General features: G+C 35.4%; 1 protein-coding gene across 3 annotated transcripts in view; it reads right to left on the reverse strand.

The window, feature by feature from the left end:
- URI1 (URI1 prefoldin like chaperone) overlaps positions 1 to 24,291 on the reverse strand; it is a 101,700-nt gene that overhangs the window by 17,355 nt on the left and 60,054 nt on the right. For all 3 annotated transcript variants that reach the window (XM_045442599.1, XM_045442601.1, XM_045442598.1), the window contains 2 exons: positions 22,801 to 22,879; positions 21,594 to 21,729 (listed from right to left, as the gene is read on the reverse strand). In XM_045442599.1, the coding sequence (XP_045298555.1) occupies positions 21,594 to 21,729; positions 22,801 to 22,879 (215 nt within the window). The remainder of the gene's footprint in view (positions 1 to 21,593; positions 21,730 to 22,800; positions 22,880 to 24,291) is intronic.

The following is a 24,291-nucleotide window of genomic DNA, read 5'->3' on the forward strand; positions in this document are numbered from 1 at the left end:
AATGTCAAAGAGTAAGGAAGGGAGGGAAGGAAAAAAGGGAGAACAAAAGTAAAAATAAACAAATAAATAAATAAAAGCACTGCAGAGGAAACAAAAACAATGCATGAAGAAAATTTGAAAATCCAAAAAAACAATACTGTACTCATGAAACAAGAACAGTATGCTATACCAAAGGAACATTCAAAAAATAACAAAGCAAACAAAAATACAGAGCTCCTAGCAATTAAAATGTACAGAAATATTTTTAAAAATTCATGATTCCAAAAATAAAAAGAAATCACTTCAAAACTTTAACAAAGACAAAGACATGAATAACAGGAGAAGGAAATTATTCAAGAAATAATATTAAAACTTTTCCAGGACTGCAGGACATGCATCTTCACCTTGGAAGAACCCCATCAAATACCTAGCAAACAAATTTTAAAAGAAGCACAATGAGGTAGGGGCACCTGGGTGGCTCAGCCAGTTAAGCGTTCAACTTCAGCTCAGGTCATGATCTCACAGTTCATGGGTTCAAGCCCCGCGTCGGGCTCTGTGCGGACAGCTCAGAGACTGGAGTCTGCTTCTGATTCTCTGTCTCCCTCTCTCTCTGCCCTTCCCCTGCTCACACTCTGTCTCTGTCTCTCAAAACTAAATAAATGTAAAAAAAAAAAATTTTTTTTAAAAGAAACATAATATATATATCACAGTGGCATTTCAGATCATGGGGAATAGGGACAGAAACCTAGAGCTTCTAAAAACAAAAACAAAGCAAGTTACATACAGAGGAAGGAGAATGGCTTCAGACTTTGCAAAAGCAATACATAAGACAAAAAGTAACAGAATACCTTCAAATTTCTGAAGGAAAAATTGTTTAAAAAAAAAACAACCTACAGTTCTAACAGTCTGGTTACAAAAAGGTGGGAGTACAAAAAATATTTTCAGACATGCAAAATTTCAAAACATGTATCTCCCACACACAAAGTTACTAAAGGCTATATACACCAACAAAATGAGTAAAACCTGAAAGGAGATGCCATGGGAACCAGGGAACAAGGAATAAATAGCAGTATAATGGTAAAGGAAGACACCAGGAAGATGACTGTTTTGTTTTGTTTTGTTTTGTTTTGTTTTGTTTTGTTTTCCAAGATAGAAGCCCGGCCAAATTGAAGCAAGACTATGAAGAACTCCATCCAGTACACAGGTCTCTTAAGAATAAAATTAAAGTGTTTGAGTGAATTAATGAAAGACACATGTCATTACACAACAAACAAAAAACAGTTAACTTCAAATGAAGAGGTATACAATAATTGAAATGGAATTAAATCTAAGCATGAACAATGATTTAACAAAAATCATAATAAAATAATATTAAAACGATTTGGGGAGCAGGGACAGGGAGAAGAGCATGTAAATGATTTAAATGCTAGCCTTTAATTATAGGCAGGGATCTAACAAATACTACATAAAACTGAAAAACAGTCAAGAAAGTAGAATATAACAAATAACTTGGGAAATATGGATAAAAAGAAAAGAGCAAAAGATTAGCCAAGAGACTGAAAGTAATTACCTCTGGGGAATGGGAAATGGAAGCTAAGGGGGACTGAGCAAGACCCTACTACTTTTTCATTATGTTTTCAGAAAATACATGATGTTTTAAAGTTACAGACATTTATTATATAGATAAAACACAAATCATAAATATATATTTAAGTATTATATAGATAAAATCAAATCATAAACTATAAAGCCAAAATCATAAGTTATAACAAAATACCAATGAACTTAAAATATGTATGCCTCATGGAAGATACACAAGAACACACATATTGCCTCATTAAGATAAATCATAAAATTGCTGATGGCCATATCACATTTCCCACAACACATATTCTACACATACTTCCTAACCCTCTAACCTCTCACACTTCTAAATAAACTTGACTTTATTTCTATGAAAATCTGAACCTTTAACTTCACTAACACAAATATTCTTCATCTATCTTTGCTCCTTTCTCTTCTTCATTGACACTTTCCAAAGCTACATTTTCTGTACATTTAACCCCATCACATCTAGGATCTTGTATCATTTCTTTCTCTTAAACTGTTAATCACTCAGTATGCTTATTATAAACATGCTCAAAAATTTCCCATGTCCAAAGGAAAATAAAATCTTCCCTTAAAACAATAAGGAGCAAACTTACAGACTAAAAAGCTCTAAAAGCCCTTGTCTCCCCAGCCCACTGCAACCAGAAAACATTCAAGAACAATCAGAAACTAACTAGAAGAGCTCTGAAAAATAGTCAAAGGTCTACAACAACCAAGCAAACACCCAACCAAGAAAAAGTCACAATCAAAACAGCAGGAAATGTCATGGCATTTTTACTTCCTTTAGCCACCTCCTCCCCAACGTGAAGCAGCTCTGGTCTGGAGAATGTGGCAGCCCAGAACCCTATTCCTTCCCTTGGACCACAGAGAATAGCCCAGACATTACTTGCAACATTCTTATCTGTCCAGGGGCTGACTAAATAACTGGTATCTGTCTCACCTAAGCCAGACCTCAGTTGGGGGAAAATAGCTGGCACTGATCATGAAAGCTGCAGGGAGGCTACAGGGAAACTATAGGCCCACAGGAACCCGGCACAAGAGATTAGGGGTAGAGCCATACAACATACAATCTGAGACCACAAAGAGAAGTAGAGGTGAGATTCTTTGTAAACTAAAACATTCAATAGCAGCTATGTATACAGAATATTAAAAAAAAAATCCCCACACAGGTCCAAGAAACACACATGCTCAGAAAACACAGAAAACACCATAACCTTTCACTTTGGGTTTTATAAGAAGGCTCAGGGCATATCTACTTTATTCCAAAAATCCAGATGACTGTTTTTTCAAATGTCCATCAAAATTTAAAACTTCCATCAGATACCAAAAGGAATACAATAGACAAAAAAATCTGGTCCATAGAAAAGAGCAAAATATATCTCTAGAAGCCATTCCTAAAGAAACAAAGGCATCAGGTGTACTAAAGAAAAATTCAAAGAACTAGAACTAAAGGAAATAAAGAGAAAAATGCATTAACAAAATGAGAGTACGTAAAGACCGAAATTATAAAAAGGAACCAAACAGAAATTCTACAGTGGAAATAATAACTGAATTGTAAAATTCACCTCAGGGATTCAACAGCATATTTGAACAAGCAAAAGAAACAATCAGTGAACCTGAAGATTGGACATTTGAAATTATCAAGTCTAAGGAGCAGAGAAAGCAATGGAAAAAAGTGAACTAAGCCTAAAGGACATATGGGATATTATCAGGTGGACTAATATACAAATTAAGGGAGTCTCAAAAGGAAAAAAAGTAGCAAAGAAATTATTAGAAGAAATAATGGCCCAGAAGTTTCCAAATTTGGTGAAAAACATGAACTGACAAATCCAAAAAGCTCAAGTTACTACAAATAGAATAAACCTGGAGACCAATACCAAGACACATAATCACACTTTTGAAAGATAAAGAGAGAATCTTGAAAGCAGCAAGAGATGAGCAATTTATCACATGTAAGGGATCCTCAATGAGAATACAAGAGCAGATTTCTCAGCAGAAACCTTGAAGGCTGGAAAGCAGTGGGCTGAAATATTTAAAGCGCTGAGCTTAAAAAAAAAAAATAAAAAAAAAAACTGTCAACTGAGAATTCTATATCCTGCAACTATCCTTCCAGATAAACAAAAGCTGAAGGAGATCCTTATCACTAGACCTGCCCTACAAGAAATGCTAAGAATTCTTCAGGTTGAAATGAACAGCCACTAGACAATAACTCGAGGCCATACAAAGATAAAAAAATTTCTACGAAAGGTAAACATGGGCAAAAATAAAAACCAGTATTACTGTCATTATGGTTTGTAAACTCCACATTTTACTTCCTACAGGATACACAGAGAAATGCATAAAAAATCATTACAAATCTATGTTAACAGGTACATAATGTATAAAGATGTAATACGTGTCATCAATAATCAATGTGAATTCAAAATGATTTCATTATGGGGCGCCTGAGTGGCGCAGTCGGTTAAGCGTCCGACTTCAGTCAGGTCACGATCTCGCGGTCCGTCAGTTCGAGCCCCGCTTCAGGCTCTGGGCTGATGGCTCAGAGCCTGGAGCCGGTTTCCGATTCTGTGTCTCCCTCTCTCTCTGCCTCTCCCCCGTTCATGCTCTGTCTCTCTCTGTCCCAAAAATGAATAAACGTTGAAAAAAAAAAATTTGTAAAAAAAAAAAAACAATAATAAAAAAAAAATGATTTCATTATTATAACCTTAGGATGTTATATGTAGTATCCATAGTAAGCACAAAAAATATATGTATAAAATATTAACATAAGAAGTGAGAAGGGAATCAAAATATTTTACTACAAAAAAAAAAAAAAAAACTAAACACAAAGGAAAAAAAAATCAACTAAACACAAAGAAAGGCAATAATGAAGGAAATGAGACACTAAAGCTCTAAGAGAAAACAAATTTTAAAAGTGACAAAAGTAAACCCTGCCCTACAAGTAGTGATAATAAATCCAACAGAAAGCATGGCTTGGCAGAATGGATTAAAAAATTTAAAGAAAAAAAAAGAAAACAGGATCCTACTATATGTGGTCAACAAGAGAGTCAAAACAGGTTGAAAGTAAAAGGATGGAAAAGACATTTGATGAAAATAGTAACCAAAAGAGAACTGGAATGACTATACTAATGAGACAAAATATGACATTACATCAAAAAAAGTTTTCAGAGACAAAGGATATCTTATATTAATAAAAGTTTCCATCTATCAAGAAAATATAATGGTTATAGACATATACACACCTAACAACATAGTGTCAAATATATGAAGCTAAAATTGACAGAATCCAAGAGAAAAATAGTCCTCCAATAAAAGTTGGAGACATCAATACTGAACAAAAAATAAGAGCAATAATAGAGGACTTGAACAAAACTATAGACCAACTGGACCTAACATACATGTACAGAACACTCTATCCAACAGAATACATATTCTTCTAGGGAGAACATGGGACATTTCCAAGAAAGACCATATAATAGACCACAAAACAAGTCTTTAAAATTTTGAAACCACTACCCAGAGGATACAAAAATACAGATTCGAAGGGGTACATGCACCCCAATGTTCATGGCAGCATTATCAACAATAGCCAAACTATGGAGAGTCCAAATGTCCATCAACTGATGAATGGATAAAGAAGATGTGGTACATTACTCATCCATCAAAAACAATGAAATTTTGCCATCTGCAATCACGTGGATGAAGCTAGAATGTATTATGCTAAATGAAATAAGTCAATCAGAGAAAGACAAATACCATATGATTTCACCCATATGTGACATTTAAGAAACAAAACAGATGAACATATGGGAAGGAGGGGTAGGAGAAGAGAGGGAAACCACAAGAGACTCTTAATGATAGAGAACAAACTGAGGGTTTATGGAGGGAGGTGCGTGGAAGATGGGCTAAATGGGTGATGGATACCAAGGAAGGTACTTATGATGAGCACTGGGTATTGTATGTAAATGATGAATCACTGAATTCTACTCCTGAAACCAGTAATGCACTAAAATTTAAAAAAATATAAAACAGGGTGCCTGGGTGGCTCAGTCAGTTAAGCACTGGACTTTGGTTCAGGTCATGATCTCACAGTTCGTGAGTTTGAGCCCCCCTTTGGGCTCTCTGCAGTGCAGAGCCTGCTTCAGATACTCTGTCTCCTTTTCTCTGCCCCTCCTCCTCTCTCAAAAAATAAACTTTAAAATAAATAAAATAAAATAAAAAATTGAAATCATACAAAGTATTTTTTTCCAATCACAATGCAATGAAACTAGAAATCAGTAACAGAAAGAAAGGTGAAAAATTCACAAATACATGGAAATTTATGACAACATGATTTAATGGGTCAAAGAAGAAATCACAAAAGAAATTAGAAAATTCCTTGAAACCAATGAAAATGGAAAATACAACATAACAAAGCTTACAGGATGCAGTGAAAGCACTGCTAAGAAAGTAATTTACATCTGGTAAACATACCTAACATTAAAAAAAAAAAAAAAAAAGATCTCAAATCATAGCCTAACTGTATGCTTTAAAAGGAACTTGAAAACTGAACTGAACTAAACTGAAAGCTCGCAGATAGAAGGAACAACTAATATTAAAATGGAAATAAACTGGGAATACAAAAATAGAGAAAAATCAACAAAACTGAAAGTTGCTTTTTTGAAAAGACCAACAAAATTGACAAGCTTCTACCCAGATGGGCCAAAAAAGAGAGAGGGAGAGAAAGAGAGAGAGAGAGAGAAACACGGCTCAAATCTCTAAAATCAGAAACAAAAGTGGAGACAATTCTATTTATTTTACAGAAATAAACAGGATTATAAGAGAATACTACAAACAACTGAATGCCAACAAACTGGATGACTAGATGGACAAATTCTTAGAAACAAACGCACTACTAAAAATGATGTAAGAAGAAATAGAAAATCTGAATAGACCTGTAAGAAGGTAATTGAATCAGTAATCAAAAACCTCCCAACAATGAAAAGCCCAGGAACAGATGGCCTCATAGATTAATTCCATCAAGCATTCAAGGAAAAAATGACATCAATTCTCAAACTCTTCCAAAATACTGAAGAGGAAGGAACACATTCTGTGAAGCCAACCGAAGACACTGAAAGAAAACTACAGGCTAATATCCCTTATGAGTAGACATGCAAAAATTCCTCAACAAAATGCCAACAAATAGGGGGCTGGGGGAATTGGAGGAAGGTGGTCCAAATGTACAAATTTCTAGTTATAAGAGAAATAAACTAGGAATGTAATATATAACTAAAATTACCACTGCTATATGATATATATGAAAGTTGTTAAGACAGTAAATCCTAAGAGTTGTCATAACAAGTAATAAAAAATATTTTTTTGTCTATTTATTTTTAATATATGTACATGAGGTGATAGATGTTAACTAAAGTTTATTAGGGTAATCATCTCACAACATGTGTAAGTCAAACCTTTATGTTGTACACCTGAAACTGAACTGATGCAGAGAAAGCCTTTGACAAAATCCAACACTACTTCACAATACAAAACACTCAAGAAACTAGAAATAGAAGGTACCTTCCTAAACATAATAAGAGTCATATATGAAAAACCCAAATTGACAAGATATTCAATAGTGAAAGACTGAAAATTTTTCCCCAAAGATCAGGAAGTAGGAGGATGCCTACTATTGTATCTACACAGTACTAAAAGTTCTAGTGAGAGCAATTAGGCAAGAAAAAGAAATAAAAAGCATCCAAATTGGAAAAGAATATGTAAAATTATCTCTGTTGACAGATATGATATTATATGTAGGAAACCCAAAACATTACAAACACACACACACACACACACACGCATACACTCTGTTAAAAAACTAATAAATTCAGCAAAGTTGCAGAATACAAAATTAACACTCAAAAATAAGTTGCATTTCTGTACACTAGCAATGAACAATCTAAAAAGGAAATTAGGAAAATAATTTCCATTTACGATAGCATTAAAAAGATATTTAGTAATAAGTTTAGCCTAGAAGGCACAAGACTTATACATTAAAAATTACAAATATGTTGCTGAAAGAACATATTTAAGGAAGACACAAATAATGGAAAGACATCCTGTGTTCCCGGATTACAGGGCTTAATACTGTTAAGATGTCATTTTTCCCAAAGCAATCTACAAATTCAACGCGATCCCTATCAAAATCCCAACATTTTTGCAGAAACAGAAGAATTCCTCCCCAAAATTCATGCACAATCTTGAGAAACCCTGAATAGTCAAAACAGTCTTTAAAAAGATCAAAGATCATACTTCTTGATTTTAAAACTTTCTACAAAGGTAGAGTAATCAAAACAATATAGTACTGGCATTAAGACAAACATATAAATCATAAAATAGGATAGAGAACCTGGAAATAAATCCTCATGTATTTCCAAACAATTTTCAACAGGGCCAAACCATTCAATGGGGGTAAAGACAGTCTTTTCAACAAATGCTATTGGGAAAACTGGATAGCCACATGCAAAACAATGAACTTGGACCCTTACTTTACACAATAAACAAAAATTAACTGAAAATGGATGAAAGACCTAAAATGAGGAGCTGAAACTATGAAATTCTTAGAAGAAAACATAGGAGGAAAGCTCCATGACATTAGATTTGGCAATGATTTCTTCGAAAGGACACTAAAAGTAAAAGCAACAAAAGGAAAAAAATAGACAAACTGGACTTCATCAAAATCTAAAACTTTTGTGCATCAAAGTACATCATCAATATACTGAAAAGGCAAACCACAGAATGAGAAAATATATATCTGATAAATCATATATCTGATAAGGGACTACTATTCAGAATATATAAAGAACTCTTATAACTCAACAAGACAACCCAATTTAAAAATGGGCAAAGGACTTGAATTGACATCTCTCCAAAGATTTTTCTACAAATGGCCAATAAGCACACAAAAAATACTCAACAAACATCTTTAGTCATTAGAGAAATGCAAATCAAACCATTAGGATGGTTATAATCAAAGAAATAGTAAACAAAGAGTTGGCAAGAATGTGGAAAAACTGGATCCTTTTGTACACTGCAGTAATGTAAAATGGCTCAACAACTGTGGAAGATAATATGGTGGCTCTGTAAAAAACAGAATTACCAGGGAACAGCATGGAAGTTTTTTTTGTGTCTCACATCCATGAAATACACCCAAATCAACACTAACCCATCCTGCACACCTAGAAAACTGATTAGAGGATTAACACAACAATCTGTACAACCTGAACCAAAGAACTCAGCAGGTACGTGGCGCAGAGAGGTGAACTGGGGGACAGAGAAGCCACAGAGGGCAGGGAGCTGTTTTTGCTTGCAGAGAGAGTAGGGGAAAAGCACCCCTCTCCACAAAAGCAGCTAGAGAGAAAGTGGAAAAGTGGAAACAGATGCAGGGACTGAACTAAAAAGGCAGAAAGGAGAAAGGAGAAGGTTTAGATTCCACTAAGACTCTATAAAAACGGGAGCGCAGAGTTGGAAACTCCACAGCTCAATATCCGGCAGTGCTCTTGTGGGAAAGGCAAATCTCCAGGAGCAGAGTGAGGTCCGGGGTCCTCGGGTCACAGGGGACAGACAGTTCCCCTGCTGGGAGGACATTTGGTTGAAGCTGTGTGGACCCCCACAGTCAACGGTGCCAGCAGATGCCAGAGAACAACTAAATTTGCTGGTGCTAGAACAAGATCGTTAAGGGTGAGGCCTGGTGCCAGATGTGTACTGAGATTTTCCATAATTCCTGCAACACTCCTGCTACACAATCGTGTGAACATTTTCTGGGGTGGGCTGGCAGCCAGACGCAGTCTCTGGGCATCGGCAGCAGCCTGGTCCCTAAATGTTCCTGGGTGTGGCCGGAACCCAGCCATTGCTCAGTGAAACCTCCCCAGAAGTTCTGAGTGGGACAAAGTCTCAGTCCCTAGGAAGTGAGGGACTGGGAAACACAGCTGCATCTGAGATAAAACTCAGGAGGGAGGTGCCGCCTGGCAACCTGACAGCTTGGTCACGGACAGTGTAAAAGCAGGGAGTGGACGGAAGCCGGAGACAAAGGACAGGTGTGCAATTGCTGATCGGGAAGAACAGAGTTCTGATACTAGAGACTGGGTAGCTGGGTGACGCCATTTTCACTCCTGCCATGTATGCACATACACACCTACAAGTGCCACAACAATCCACCCCAGTAAGCTAAGCAGTGCCATCTAGTGGAAAATAGAGCCCTTACACTAAGCCACACCCAACTGGGCCAACCTCACTGTTAAGGAACACAAGTCTCTCCACCAGCTTAGTTTACAGACTATAAACTGCTTTTCAGTTTGACTTCCAGGAGAAAACAATGTAATTTCAATCATATTTCAAACTCTTCGCTGGCCCATCCATTCAACTTTCTTTTTTTTTTTCCTCTTTTTCATTTCATTTCTTTTTTTGAATAAAGAAAAAATTTATTTTTATCTTCAATTTTTATTAAAAATATTAATTTTTACTGTATTTTTTACTTTTTTGTAAATTTTTAAAATTCTATTTTAGTTCCTTAATTTCATTTTATTCTATTTCACTGTATTCATTTTTTCAAATTTTCAAACATTTTCCTTTTTTCCCCCCTTTTTTCCCTAATCTATCAAGTTCCTTTCAACAACCAGACCAAAACACACCTAGGATCTAGCACCATTTATTAGATTCTTTTGTATGTGTGTGTGTTGTTTTTAATTTTTTTATTTTAATTTTTTTTTACCTCATTAATTCCTTTTCCTCCTTCAAAATGACGAAACGAAGGAATTCACCCCAAAAGAAAGAGCAGGAAGAAATGACAGCCAGGGACTGAATCAACCCAGATACAAGCAAGATGTCTGAAACAGAATTTAGAATCATGATAATAAGAACACTAGCTGGGGTTGAAAATAGATTAGAATCCCTTTCTATGGAGATAAAAGAAGTACAATCTAGTCAGAATGAAATAAAAAATGTAACTGAGCTGCAATCTCGAACGGATGCCACAGCAGCAAGGATGGATAAGGCAGAGCTATGAATCAGCGATATAGAGGATAAATTTATTGAGAATAATGAAACAGAAAAAAACGAGGGAGATGAAGGCAAAAGAGCACGATTTAAAAATCAGAGAAATCATTGACTCATTAAAAACGAACAGCATCAGAATCATAGGGGTCCAAGAAGAGGAAGAGAGAGAAAAAGGGATAGGAGTGTTATGTGAGTTAACCATAGCAGAAAACTTTCCTAACCTGGGGAAAGACATATCAAAAGCACAGAGGACTCCCATTAGATTCAACAAAAACCGACCGTCAACAAGGCATATCATAGTCAAATTCACAAAATATTCAAATTCACAAAAAAGGAAAGAATCATGAAAGCAGCAAGGGAAAAAAAGTCCTTAACCTACAAGGGAAGACAGATCAGGTTTGCAGCAGACCTATCCACAGAAACTTGGCAGGCCAAAGGGAGTGGCAGGGTATATTCAATGTGCTGAATCAGAAAAATATGTAGCCAAGAATTCTTTATTCAGCAAGGCTGTCATTGAAAATAGAAGGAGAGATCAAAAGTTTCCCAGACAAACAAAAAGTAAAGGAGTTTGTGACCACTAAACCAGTCCTGCAAGAAATTTTAAGGGGGACTCTCTGAGGGGAGAAAACATACATACATGCATGCATGCATGCATACATACATACATACATACATACATACAGAAGACCAAAAGCAACAAAGACTAGAAAGGACCAAAGAACAACACCAGAAATTCCAACTCTACGAGCAACATAATGGCAATAAATTCATATCTTTCAGTACACACTCTTAAACGTCAATGCTCCAATCAAAAGACATCGGGTAACAGAATGGATAAGAAAACAAGATCCATCTATATGCTGTTTACAAGAGACTCACTTTAGATCTAAAGACACCTTCAGATTGAAAGTAAGGGGATGGAGAACCATCTATAATGCTAATGGTCAACAAAAGAAAGCCGGAGTAGCCATACTTATAGACTAAAGACTGTACGGGCGCCTGGGTGGCGCAGTCGGTTAAGCGTCTGACTTCAGCCAGGTCACAATCTCGCAGTCCGTGAGTTCGAGCCCCGCGTCAGGCTCTGGGCTGATGGCTCAGAGCCTGGAGCCTGTTTCCGATTCTGTGTCTCCCTCTCTCTCTGCCCCTCCCCCGTTCATGCTCTGTCTCTCTCTGTCCCAAAAATAAATAGACTAAAGACTGTAACAAGAGATGAAGGGCATTATATCATAAGTAAGGGGTCTATCCACCAAGAAGACCTAATAATTGTAAACATTTATGATCCAAAGGTGGAGGCACCCAAATATACAAATCAATTAATCACAAACATAAAGAAATTCACTGATAACAATACCATAATAGTAAGGGACTTTCAACACCCCACTTACAACAATGGACAGATCTAAACAGAAAATCAACAAGGAAACAATGGCTTTGAATAACACACTGGACGAGATGCACTTACCAGAAATATTCAGAACATTTCACCCTAAAGCAGTGGAATATACATTCTTCTCCAGAGCACATGGAACGTTCTCCATCTCCATCTCTATCACATACTGGGACACAAATCAGCCCTCAACAAGTACAGAAGAACTGAGATCATACCGTGCATATTTTCAAACCACAATGCTGTGAAACTCAAAAGCAACCAGAAGAAAAAATTTGGAAAGATAACAAATACTTGGAGACTAAAGAACATCCTACTAAAGAATGAATGGGCTAACCAGGAAGTTAAAGAGGAAATTTGAAAGTACATGGAAACCAATGAAAATAATAACACCACAGCCCAAAACCTCTGGGATGCAGCAAAGGTGGTCAGTCATAAGAGGGAAGTATATAGCAATCCAGGCCTTCCTAAAAAAGGAAGAAAGGTCTCAGATATACAACCTAACCCTACACCTTAAAGAGCTGGAAAAAGAACAGCAAATAAAACCCCAAAACAGCAGAAAACAGGAAATAATAAAGATTAGAGCAGAAATCAATGCTATTGAAACAAACAAAAAAAAAAACAGTAAAACAGATCAATGAAACCAGAAGCTGGTTGAATTAACAAAACTGATAAACCACTAGCCAGTGATCAAAAAGAAAAAGGAAAGGACCCAAATAAATAAAATCAAGAATGAAAGAGGAGTGATCATAACCAGCACAGCAGAAATAAAAACTATAATAAGAGAATATTATGAGCAATTATATGCCAATAAAACGGGCAATCTGGAAGAAATGGGACAAATTTTTAGAAACATATACACTACCAAAATTGAAACAGGAAGAAAGAGAAAATTCGAACAGACCCATAACCAGTAAAGAATTAGAATTAGTAATCAAAATCTCCCAAAAAACAGGAGTCCAGGGCCAGATGGCTTTCCAGGGGAATTCTACCAAACATTTAAGGAAGAGTTAACACCTATTCTCTTGAAGCTGTTCCAAAAAACATAAATGAAAGGAAAACTTCCAAACTCTTTCTATGAGGCCAGCCTTACCTTGATTCCAAAACCAGACAGAGACCCCACTAAAAAGGGGAACTACAGACCAATTTCCCTGATGAACATGGATGCAAAAATCCTCAAAAGGTATCAGCCAACCAGATCCAACAATACATTAAAAAAATTATTCACCATGACCAAGTGGGATTTATACCTGGGATGCAGGGGTGGTTCAATATTTGCAAAACAATTAATATGATTCACACATCAATAAAAGAAAGGACAAGAACCATATGACCTTCTCAATAGATGCAGAGAAAACATTTGACAAAATACAGCATCCTTTCTTGATAAAAACCCTCCAGAAAGTAGGGATAGAAGGATTGTACCTCAAGATCATAAAAGCCATATATGAAAGACCCAACTCTAACATCATCCTCAATGGGGAAAAACTGAAAGCTCCCTCTAAGGTCAGGAACAAGACAGAGATGTCCACTTTCGCCACAGTTACTCAACACAGTATTGGAAGTCTCAGCCTCAGCAATCAGACAACACAAAGAAATAAAAGGCATCCAAATCGGCCAGGAGGAGGCCAAACTTTCACTCTTCACAGATGGCAGGATACTCTATATGGAAAACCCAAAAGATTCCACCAAAAACTGCTAGAACTGATCCATGAATTCAGCAAAGTTGTAGGATATAAAATCAATGTACAGAAATTGGTTGCATTCCTACACATTGACAATGAAGCAACAGAAAAAGACATCAAGGAATCGATCCCAAATTACAACTGCCCCAAAAAACATAAAATACCTAGGAATAAATCTAACCAAAGAGGTGAAAAACCTATACACTGAAAACTATAGAAAGCTTATGAAAGAAATTGAAGACACACCAAAAAAGGAAAATATTCCATGCTCCTGGACAGAAGAACAAATATTGTTAAAATGTCAATACTACCCAAAGCAATCTACATATTCAATGCAATACCTATCAAAATAACACCAGCTCTTCACAGAGCTAGAACAAACAATCCCTAAAATTTGTATGGAACCAGAAAAGACCCCAAATAGCCAAAGCAATCTTGAAAAAGAAAACCAAAGCTGGAGGCATCAGGATCCTGAACTTCAAGCTGTATTACAAAGCTGTAATCATCAGGGGTGCCTGGGTGGCTCAGTCAGTTAAGTGTCCGACTTCGGCTCAGGTCATGATCTCACTACTTGTGAGTTCAAGCCCCGCGTTGGGCTCTGTGCTGACAGTTCAGAGCCTGGAGTCTGCTTCAGATTCTGTGTCCCGCTTCTCTCTCTGCCCCTCCCTCACTCATGCTCTGTCTCTGGCTCTTCCTCAACAATAAATACAACATTAAAAAAATTTTTTTTACAAAGCTATAATCATCTAGACAGGATGGTACTGGCACAAAAACAGACACTCAGATCAATGGACCAGAATAGAGAACCCAGAAATGGACCCACAAATGTATGGCCAACTAATCTTTGACAAAGCAGGAAAGAATATCCAATGGAATAAAGACAGTCTCTTCAGCAACTGGTGCTGGGAAAACTGGATAACGACATGTAGAAAAATGAACCTGGACCACTTACTTACACCATACACAAAAATAAACTCAAATGGATGAAAGACCTCAATGTAAGACAGGAAGCCATCAAAATCCTCAAGGAGAAAGCAGGCAAAATGCTCTTGACCTTGGCTGCAGCAACTGTTTACTTAACACGTCTCCAGAGACAAGGGAAACAAAAGCAAAAATGAACTATTGGGACCTCACCAAAATAAAAAGCTTCTACACAGTAAAGGAAACAATCAGCAAAACTAAAAGGCAACTGACAGAATGGGAGAAGATATCTGCAAACGACATATCAGATAAAGGGTTAGTCTCCAAAATCTATAAAGAACTTATCAAACTCAACACCCAAAAACAAATAATCCAGTGAAGAAATGAGCAAAAGACATGAATAGACACTTCTGAAAATAAGATATCCAGATGGCCAACCGACACATGAAAAAATGCTCAACATCACTCATCATCAGGGAAACACAAATCAAAACCACAATGAGATACCACCTCACACCTGTCAGAATGGCTAACATTAACAACTCAGGCAACAACAGACATTGGCAAGGATGCGGAAAAAGAGGATCTTTTGCACCGCTGGTGGGAATGCAAACTGCTGCAGCCACTCTGGATATGGAGGTTCCTCAAAAAAATTAAAAATAGAACTACCTTACGACCCAGCAATTGCACTACTAGGTATTTATCCAAGGGATACAGGTGTGCTGTTTCGAAGGAACACATGCACCCCAAGGTTTATAGCAGCATTATCAACAATAGCCAAAGTATGGAAAGAGCCCAAATGTCCATAGATGGATGAATGGATAAAGAAGATGTGGTATATATATACAATGGAGTATTACTCGACAATCAAAAAGAATGAAATCTTGCCAGTTGCAACTACGTGAATCCAACTAGAGGGTAGTATGCTAAGCGAAATTAGTCAGAGAAAGACAAATATCATATGACTTCATTCATATAAGGACTTTAAGAGACAAAACAGATGGACATTAAGGGAAGGGAAGCAAAAATAATATAAAAACAGGGAGGGGGACAAAACATAAGAGACTCTTAAATATGGAGAACAAATGGGGTTAGTAGAGGAGTTGTGGGCAGGGGGGTGGGCTAAATGGTTAAGGGACATTAAGGAATCTACTCCTGAAATCATTGTTGCACTATATGCTAACTTGGATGTAAATTTAAAAAATAAATTAAACAGAATAAAAAAAATAAGATTAAACTCCTACCATGTGGAAAAAAGAAAAAAAAAAAAGAATTATCTCAGAAAATGAGATAGAAATCCATTTTAACTTTTGTCCACATGAGTAACACTGGCCTGGCACTAGAGTTGCCAGATTTTAGCAAATAAAAAAATACATAAAATAACCAGTTTAGTTTGAATTTCAGATAAAAATGAATAATGTTTTAGTATAAGTATGTCCCATGCAATATTTTGGACATGCATACTAAAAAATTATTTGTTGTTTATCTGAAAATTAAATTTAACTGAGCATCCTGTATTCTACCTGGCAGTCCTACTTGGTAGCATTTATTGAACAAGCTATTCTTTATCTCTTGACCTGCAATGGCATTTCTGTCTTTTTTCAGATTTACATACATATGTGGATTCCTCTGTGTTCTCTATTCTGTTCCAGTGTCTATATACTTCTTAATTACAATACTTTATAGTAAGATTTTCTGTGACTGCTCAAGTCCCCTGATGATTCTTCTTATTCAGAATTATTGACTAGTGCCTTCAGACCTATGTTAGATAATTTTAGTAAAAATGGAAGTTTTTGCCATGTTCTTTATTGGGAGTGCTTGTCATCTGGCAAGTCATTTGGCAAACCATTTGGCAAGCAGTCTTCTTGGCTGAGATATATAAATATATATCAGGCTAAGGAAATGTCTATCTAGTCCTATTTAATTTTTAATATCAAGAATGAACATTAAAATTATTGAATCAAAAAAAATAGAATTACCATACAACCTAGCAATTCCATTTTTGAATATATACCTCAGTCAAAAGCAGAGAATTGAACAGATATTTTTTATACCCATGTTCACAACAGCCAAAAGGTAAAAACAACCCATGTGACCACTGACATAAGAACAGATAAACAAAATGTATATATATATATATATATATATATATACACACAATAGAATATAATTCAACCTTAAAAAGGAAGGAAATTCTGATGCATTCTACAACATGGATGAATCCTAAAAACATTATGCTCAGTGAAATGAGCTAGTCACTATAAGACAAATATTATGATTCTATTTATATCAGGTATCTAGAATAAACAAATTTCACAGACAGAAAAAGTAGAATATTGCTTACCGGGTGCTACTTGGGAGGGAGGAATGAGGAGTTATTGTTTATAATACAGAGTTTCAGTTTGGGAAAATGAAAAAGTTCTTGAGATGGATAGTGATTATGGTTAAACAACCACCATAAATACACTTAATACCACCAAACTGTACCTTTAAAAATGGCTAAAATGATAAACTTTATGTACATTTTACCACAATAAACAGATGGAAAGAAGGAATAGAGGGAGAAAAGGTGAGGGAGAATGGGGGAAAAGGAGGGAAGTCAGTTGAGTGGGAGATAATCTTATTATTTATCATTATGATCAAAAAAGGAGTAGCTAAATAAATTATGTCATACCCATACAACGCTCTGCAGCCATTAACAAAGATAGCAAGATGTAGAAAAAACATGCTACCATTTCAGTAGGTGTGTATATAATGGGCTAGGAATGCATAAGTCTTTAGATGCAAACACACAAAATGGTATGATCCTGATAACAGTAATGTCTCCAAGTTGACCAAATGGATGCTAAGGGACAGGAGAAGGGATACTTATTTTTCAAAGAAATCCTTTAAATTTTGTGCCATCTCCAAATACAACCTTTTCAAAGAAATGAAGTCTCTCTCCAATTTCCCCCATACCTTCCTAGCCCTAAGTAACCACTAATAGAGTTTTTGTTTTATAAACTGCCTATTCTACATATTTCATATAAGCGGAATCATATAATATGTAGTCTTTTGTTGCTTTTTTCATTTACCATATTGTTTTCAAGGCACATTTCTTTTTCTTGCCAAACAACATTCACATTTATCTATTCACTAGGTGACAGACATTTAGGTTGTTTACACTTTTTGGCTATTACGAATAATGCTACTAATATTCATGTACAAGTTTCGGTGCAGACACATGTTTTTACTTTCTCTTGGGTATACTGCCTAGGTGTGGAAAAGAACTATATGGTAAACTCAATGTTTAACTTTATGAAAAATTCCAAACTGTTTTCCAAAGTGGCTACACCAATTTACATTCCCACCAGCAACATATGAGGTTTGAGTTTTCCATATCCTCTCTAATACAAGTTATTGTCTGTCTTTTTAATTACAGCTTATTCTAGTTGGGACGAAATGGTATCCTTTTGTGATGTGGACTACTAATTCACTTTTGACAAAAGTACAAAGGCAACTGAATGAAGAAAGGATTTGCAACAAATGACGTTAGAACAACCGGACATCCGTACGTAAAAATATTGAGACTTGAACCTCACACCTTGTACGGAAATTAACTTAAAATGGGTCACAGATGCAAGTATAAAATGTTCAACTATAAACATTTTATAGAAGGGGGCGCCTGGGTGGCGCAGTCGGTTAAGCGTCCGACTTCAGCCAGGTCACGATCTCGCGGTCCGTGAGTTCGAGCCCCGCGTCGGGCTCTGGGCTGATGGCTCAGAGCCTGGAGCCTGTTTCCGATTCTGTGTCTCCCTCTCTCTCTGCCCCTCCCCCGTTCATGCTCTGTCTCTCTCTGTCCCAAAAAAAATAAATAAACGTTGAAAAAAAAAAATTTAAAAAAAATAAATAAATAAACATTTTATAGAAGAAAACAGAAAATCTTCATGAACTGAGATTAGGTAAAGCATTCTAGATACGACACCAAACACATCATCCATAAAAGAAACAAATAAACTAGATTTCAAAATTAAGAACTTTGCTCTGGAAATAAACTGTTATGAGAATAAAAAGACAAGATGCATCCTGAGAAAAATATTTGCAAATCACATATTTAACCAACAACTTGTATCCAGAATATATGAAGAACTCTCAAAACTCAAGAGTAAGACAAAATACAACCAAACTTGGGGTGCCTGGGTGGCGCAGTCGGTTAAGCGTCCGACTTCAGCCAGGTCACGATCTCGCGGTCCGTGAGTTCGGGCCCCGCGTCGGGCTCTGGGCTGATGGCTCAGAGCCTGGAGCCTGTTTCCGATTCTGTGTCTCCCTCTCTCTCTGCCCCTCCCCCGTTCATGCTCTGTCTCTCTCTGTCCCAAAAATAAATAAACGTTGAAAAAAAAAAAAATACAACCAAACTTTTAAAAATGAGCAAAAGACTTCAACAGATCAAAGAGGATACGTAAATGACAGGTAAGTACATGAATCAATGCTCAACATCATTAGCCATTAGGGAAATACAAATTAAAACCACTTTACATCTGCTGAAATGGCTTAAATTTTTAAAAATAACACCAAATGCTGGTGAGGACACAAAGCTACTAGGGCTTTCATACCTGCTAGGACTGGGGGAATGTTACACAATACAGCTTCTCTGGAAAAGAGCTTGAAAGTTTCTTAAAAACTAAACACACACTCACCATATGACCTAGTAATCTAACTTGTAGGTGTTTTATCAACAGCAAAGAAATTTAATAGTAACACAAAGCACAAAGGTTCATGTCAGCTCTGTTCGTAATTCCAGAAAATGAAAGCAAACCAAATGTCCTCTAATGGATGAACAGAAAAACTGTGGTACGTGAATATAATGGAAAAATACTGAGCAGTAAAAAAGAATGACCTTTTCATACACAGTACAACTTAAGTGAGGCATTATGGTGAGTGAAAGAAGTCAGTCTCAGAAGGTTGCAACATTCTGGAAAAGGTAAAATTAATAGTAATAGATACAGATCAGTGATTGTCAGGTCTTACAAAGGTAGGGTGTGACCACAAAGGGAAAGCATGAGGGAGTTTGCCCTGACTAGTGTATCCTGTATCCTATATTCTGATAGTGGCAATGGTTAAATAAATTTTTACTTATGTCGTGATTCACAGAACAGTATACCAAACTAAAAAGTCAATTGCACTCTAATAATCTTAAAATTTTTGAAAAAATTTTAAAAAGCTGATCATATTCATGTTAAATGGCAAAAATGCAAGATGTGAGCACAAAAGAATGAGCCACTCTTAAAGATCATCTCCTTTAGAGACACCTCCTCTGAATCCTTTTGTAAGTCCATTCTTGTCCTTAATTTTGACTACTTTTGAAACATGCAGACCTCCCTCCACCTCCTCCAATTACCCTATCAACAGTGAGGTAGGTGACTGCGTGTTTAATTTGTTATATTTCTTCTTCCATAAGAAAAATAAAGTATCTTTTCTTAATAAATGTTAGATATCACAATATATCTAAACATTTTCTTTAGTTATTAAAATGAGTATAAAACTGTGTGAATAAAACAACTTTTCAGAATTTATAATAGGTTCTCAAAGGTAATGTATAGGTATGTATTCTGAAAATTATTTTTTATCAACACTGATCCCAAAAGTCATGTTTGGTCATTTCCCAAAAACATTTTTAACAATGGAAAATGATTTACCAAAACATGCTTCTCTATTCTAGAGCTCTATTCTACTAGAAGCATTCTCTCATTAATATATGAAGTCATAACTGATTTCTAAAGATTTCTTTGCTGAAATATCCATATGATAATCAAAATGAACACTATGAACTGATTTCATATCAGCAGAGCCACCCTAGTAAATAAGAATGCTTTCCCCACTAAGGAAGGCCTTTAAGAAAGAATTATGCTCATTCTTTTTCCTCTAATGTACATGACTTATTTTCATGAAGTAATGCCAAAAGAATTACCATTGCTAGAAATTATATACAGGCCTAACAATAAGATTCTGATTAGTGTCACAAAAGATCAAAATATGTTATCAATTATAAACTTATAGGAGTTGATTTGCAATTAGAGTATCCAAATATAGATCCCACAATTTCACTGAGTAAATGAGTTCTCTAACTAGTACCCACTCAAATGTATAAGAGAAATAATTTCAGCTTTAGAAAACTCAGCCGCTTTTTATCTATATGACCTCATTTATACAGAAGAATCCTCAAAAATTTATTTTCAAACACACATTTAACTAGAAGGTTAAAAAGCAGGTAGGGGTGATATTATACTATCAATTTAAGCTTTACAGAAATAAAAACATAGATATTAAATAAATCTAATTTTAAAATGCAACTACGCTAGAACTGAAGCCAAACCCATCCAATTATAACATGTGTATGTGCATATGTATACACCAACAAACAGTATCACAGATAAACAAAACTTAAAGAACCACCTCAATAAAATGAGGCAGAGGCCTCAAATCACTGAACAAGTATAAGGGCCCTGTTTTGGGTAGCAACTTCTCCACACCTGGACTCCTCTGTAAGATGAAAATATGACTTCTTCTAAACCAAAAAGCATGTTTAAAAATTGTTTCTACTTTTGCTAATAGGTATCTCTCTTAGTTCAACAAGAAAAGAAAATTCCTTCTGTGTACTAAAGAATTAAAAGCAAAAGTTTATGGAAGCACCTGAAACAAATTATAAAATGTAAAACGACCCCAAATCTTATGTCTTCCCAACTTCTACTCATAAAACCACATATTAACAACTTTTATACTTTGTAATTTCTGAAAAATACTAATGTGGGTGGGTTTTCCAACTCAGATGTTCCATTCTCCAGCTTACATTCTCAAATGTTGGTTCTACTCAAACTACCTACAGTTCAACGGAATCACAAATAGTCTGGACTAATACATCATGAACAATACTTTTAGTATCAGCTTGGCACTTTGTGAACTAATAAACACCCAGCAGGGATACATCATTTGTAACTGGTACATACGTTCTTTCCGATGCTCGACTAAGCCCACAGCCTGCTTTGCTGAGCACTTTGCAAACCAATTGTCCCCAAGTAAAACGGTGACTTCATTAGTATGGACAAGTTTTCCTGGCATGAAGGCAAAGGGGCCAAATGGTACCTATTGTTGAAAGAAAGGAGAGAGAGAGAGAGAGAGAGAGAGAGAGGATGGATGTGGGAGAGAGGAAGGGAGGCAAAAAAATTAAAAACACTAAAAAATACATTTTATGACACTTAGCATTAAAAAGCTCTGTGCTGACACTAAGAAAAAATGTCAACTTCATAGAAATTTAACATTAAAGTTACACTAGGAAAACATATACAAAATTGCTTTAGTTTAATAAATCAATGTTAAAACAAGAAAAGCAATCTGCACATTTACATAAGCTTTCAGAGAAATTAGCACTGTCTCTGAATGTTTATACTTTGTGTTCATTCATAAATCTAAATGAAAGCAAATAATGAAATATTAAGTTAATAAAGAATACCTTTGATTAAAAAAAACTGAAAATTATTTCTAAAAAAATAACCATTTTTAAACAAAGCTGGAATTAACAAATAGCTTTAATGAGTCTACAAATTTTACAAAATAATTGGGCTAGTATAATAAAGAACAATACATTTACAAAACATTTGGGCTAGTGCAATTAAGAACAAAGTCTTCATGAAAAAGAAAATTCATGCAATGAAAGAATCTAATCCAGGGCTCACAAATAGATCACTATGTCAATACGAAGATCACTCAGACAAAAATCAGCAGTACCTTTTTATAAAAAAATCAATGTTCTAGGATGTAATTCTGTGAATTATACAACATTATGGTCTATTCCTGCTCTGGCTACCAGGAAACGACTAAGTGCCATATTTCTGTCTTAATTACAGTTTTCTAACACAAGTAAATTTGCATACCAAATCTGTCAAATTTTGTTCTAACATTTATGCCATTTGTGTTACCAAAATGTGATAATTTAATATAAATCTGAAAAAAAAAAGAAAAAAGTAAATACCAACTATTACAACAATTAGTGGATTGTTTTAAAGTAAAACAACTTCTCTTGCTATGGTAGTTACTTCAGATACTATTAGCTTGTCAATTTGTGAATCAATATACATAAAGCAAAGAAACATCTTCTTTACATAGTATCTTTATAAGAAACAGCATACTACTTTAAAAGCAACACACCAAACATACCATGATATTATAAGACAACTTATCAGGCAAGGTACTGAGTCTTTCTTGAAGGGCATTATAGTCATTATCTACCTTCTTCCTGTTGATGAAAAAATAGCAGATACTAAATGAACACACAAATTAACAATTCCTCGAGTAGACTACGTATCAAAAGACAAACTAATCAAAAACCCAATTTTAGCAATTTAAATATTAAAGTATTTTTTAATTTTAAAATCCTATGTTTACCAAGCTTAGCAGTGGCATTATTCAACCATAGAGTTATCAAAGAATTAAGCCTTTCAAGGACTTTGGTTTTAGAACTAGAACACACGTCTTGAGAATTAGTGTTTCGTAAGGTAGAAGATCATCTGAACTAAATAAAATATGTAAATAAAGGAGATACTACTGAGGAAAGGCCTGATGTTTAGAGGAAAGAGGGACTTACAATGAAGGAAGAAGGGATTTAATAAAACTTGAGGAAATAAGCTCTGGCTGCAGAGCAGAAAGCATAAACCCAAAATTCGACCAGATGCTTCAGTCCTCTGAAACCTTAAAGCTGAAAACTGTGTAATAACCCTTCAGTTATTCATACTAATGTGATTAAGTTGAGGGAGAATCAACCAGGAGCTAGAAAACACTAGGTAGAGGTAATACAAATGTGGCTTTGGAGCCTGTTTCAGATATACCAAGACAGAGCTACCTAATAAATTAATTTCAAACAACCAAAAGATATAGGAGCAGAGATGGTCATATGTTTCCACATTATGAACCCAGTTCTTACACCTGTTGGAAATGAACAGTCCTTCATGCAGATGCCTGTTTTCAAACCTTCTCTGAAAATTAGGTTTTCAAAGGGTTCTTTGCGAGTATAGGCTGCAGGCTAAACCAGTGTGTGCACAGCAAAATTTTAAAGCAAAGGGGTGTTTTCAACTTACAAAAAAATAACAAAAACTCACCAATTCAGCAAGTAATTTTTAAAAACATGTAGATATTGCCAAACTGAAATTAGAATAAATTGCAACACAGATAATCGCTCTAAAGATAATAAAAATGACTGCTCTAAAAACATCCTGGAATTGATTTCAGTTTACTCCTCCGTGCCCATAAAGCAAGAGGAGCATAATTAATAAAAATTATTTGGTCTGAAAAATATCAAGGAATTTCACTTATATACTATGTTATTCATCCTAAAAATATTCCTGTAGTAAATGTCACTCATCAACATTTTCCTTATTCAAAAAAAGGAGAAGGAAGATGGGAAAACCACAATTTAAGAGAAATCAGAGTGCCTTGATCAAAAAAAAGAGCAGCAAGCAATGAATTTATCCTAGGTCTTCTGACCTACATTCTTTCACGCGAGCTTTTTTATTTTCTACTGTTCAAGTGCTTTTGTAAAATGTTCCCTCAAAATATTTTATAAACATAAAATGTCTTTATTCTATTTGTTTAAGGGGGGAAAAATCATCCTTCTGGATAAGTTTTATAAAAATAAAATGATTTAAAAAGGCT

The sequence above is a fragment of the Leopardus geoffroyi genome, chromosome E2, assembly GCF_018350155.1.
Source record: "Leopardus geoffroyi isolate Oge1 chromosome E2, O.geoffroyi_Oge1_pat1.0, whole genome shotgun sequence".
Classification (NCBI taxonomy): Eukaryota; Metazoa; Chordata; class Mammalia; order Carnivora; family Felidae; genus Leopardus; species Leopardus geoffroyi.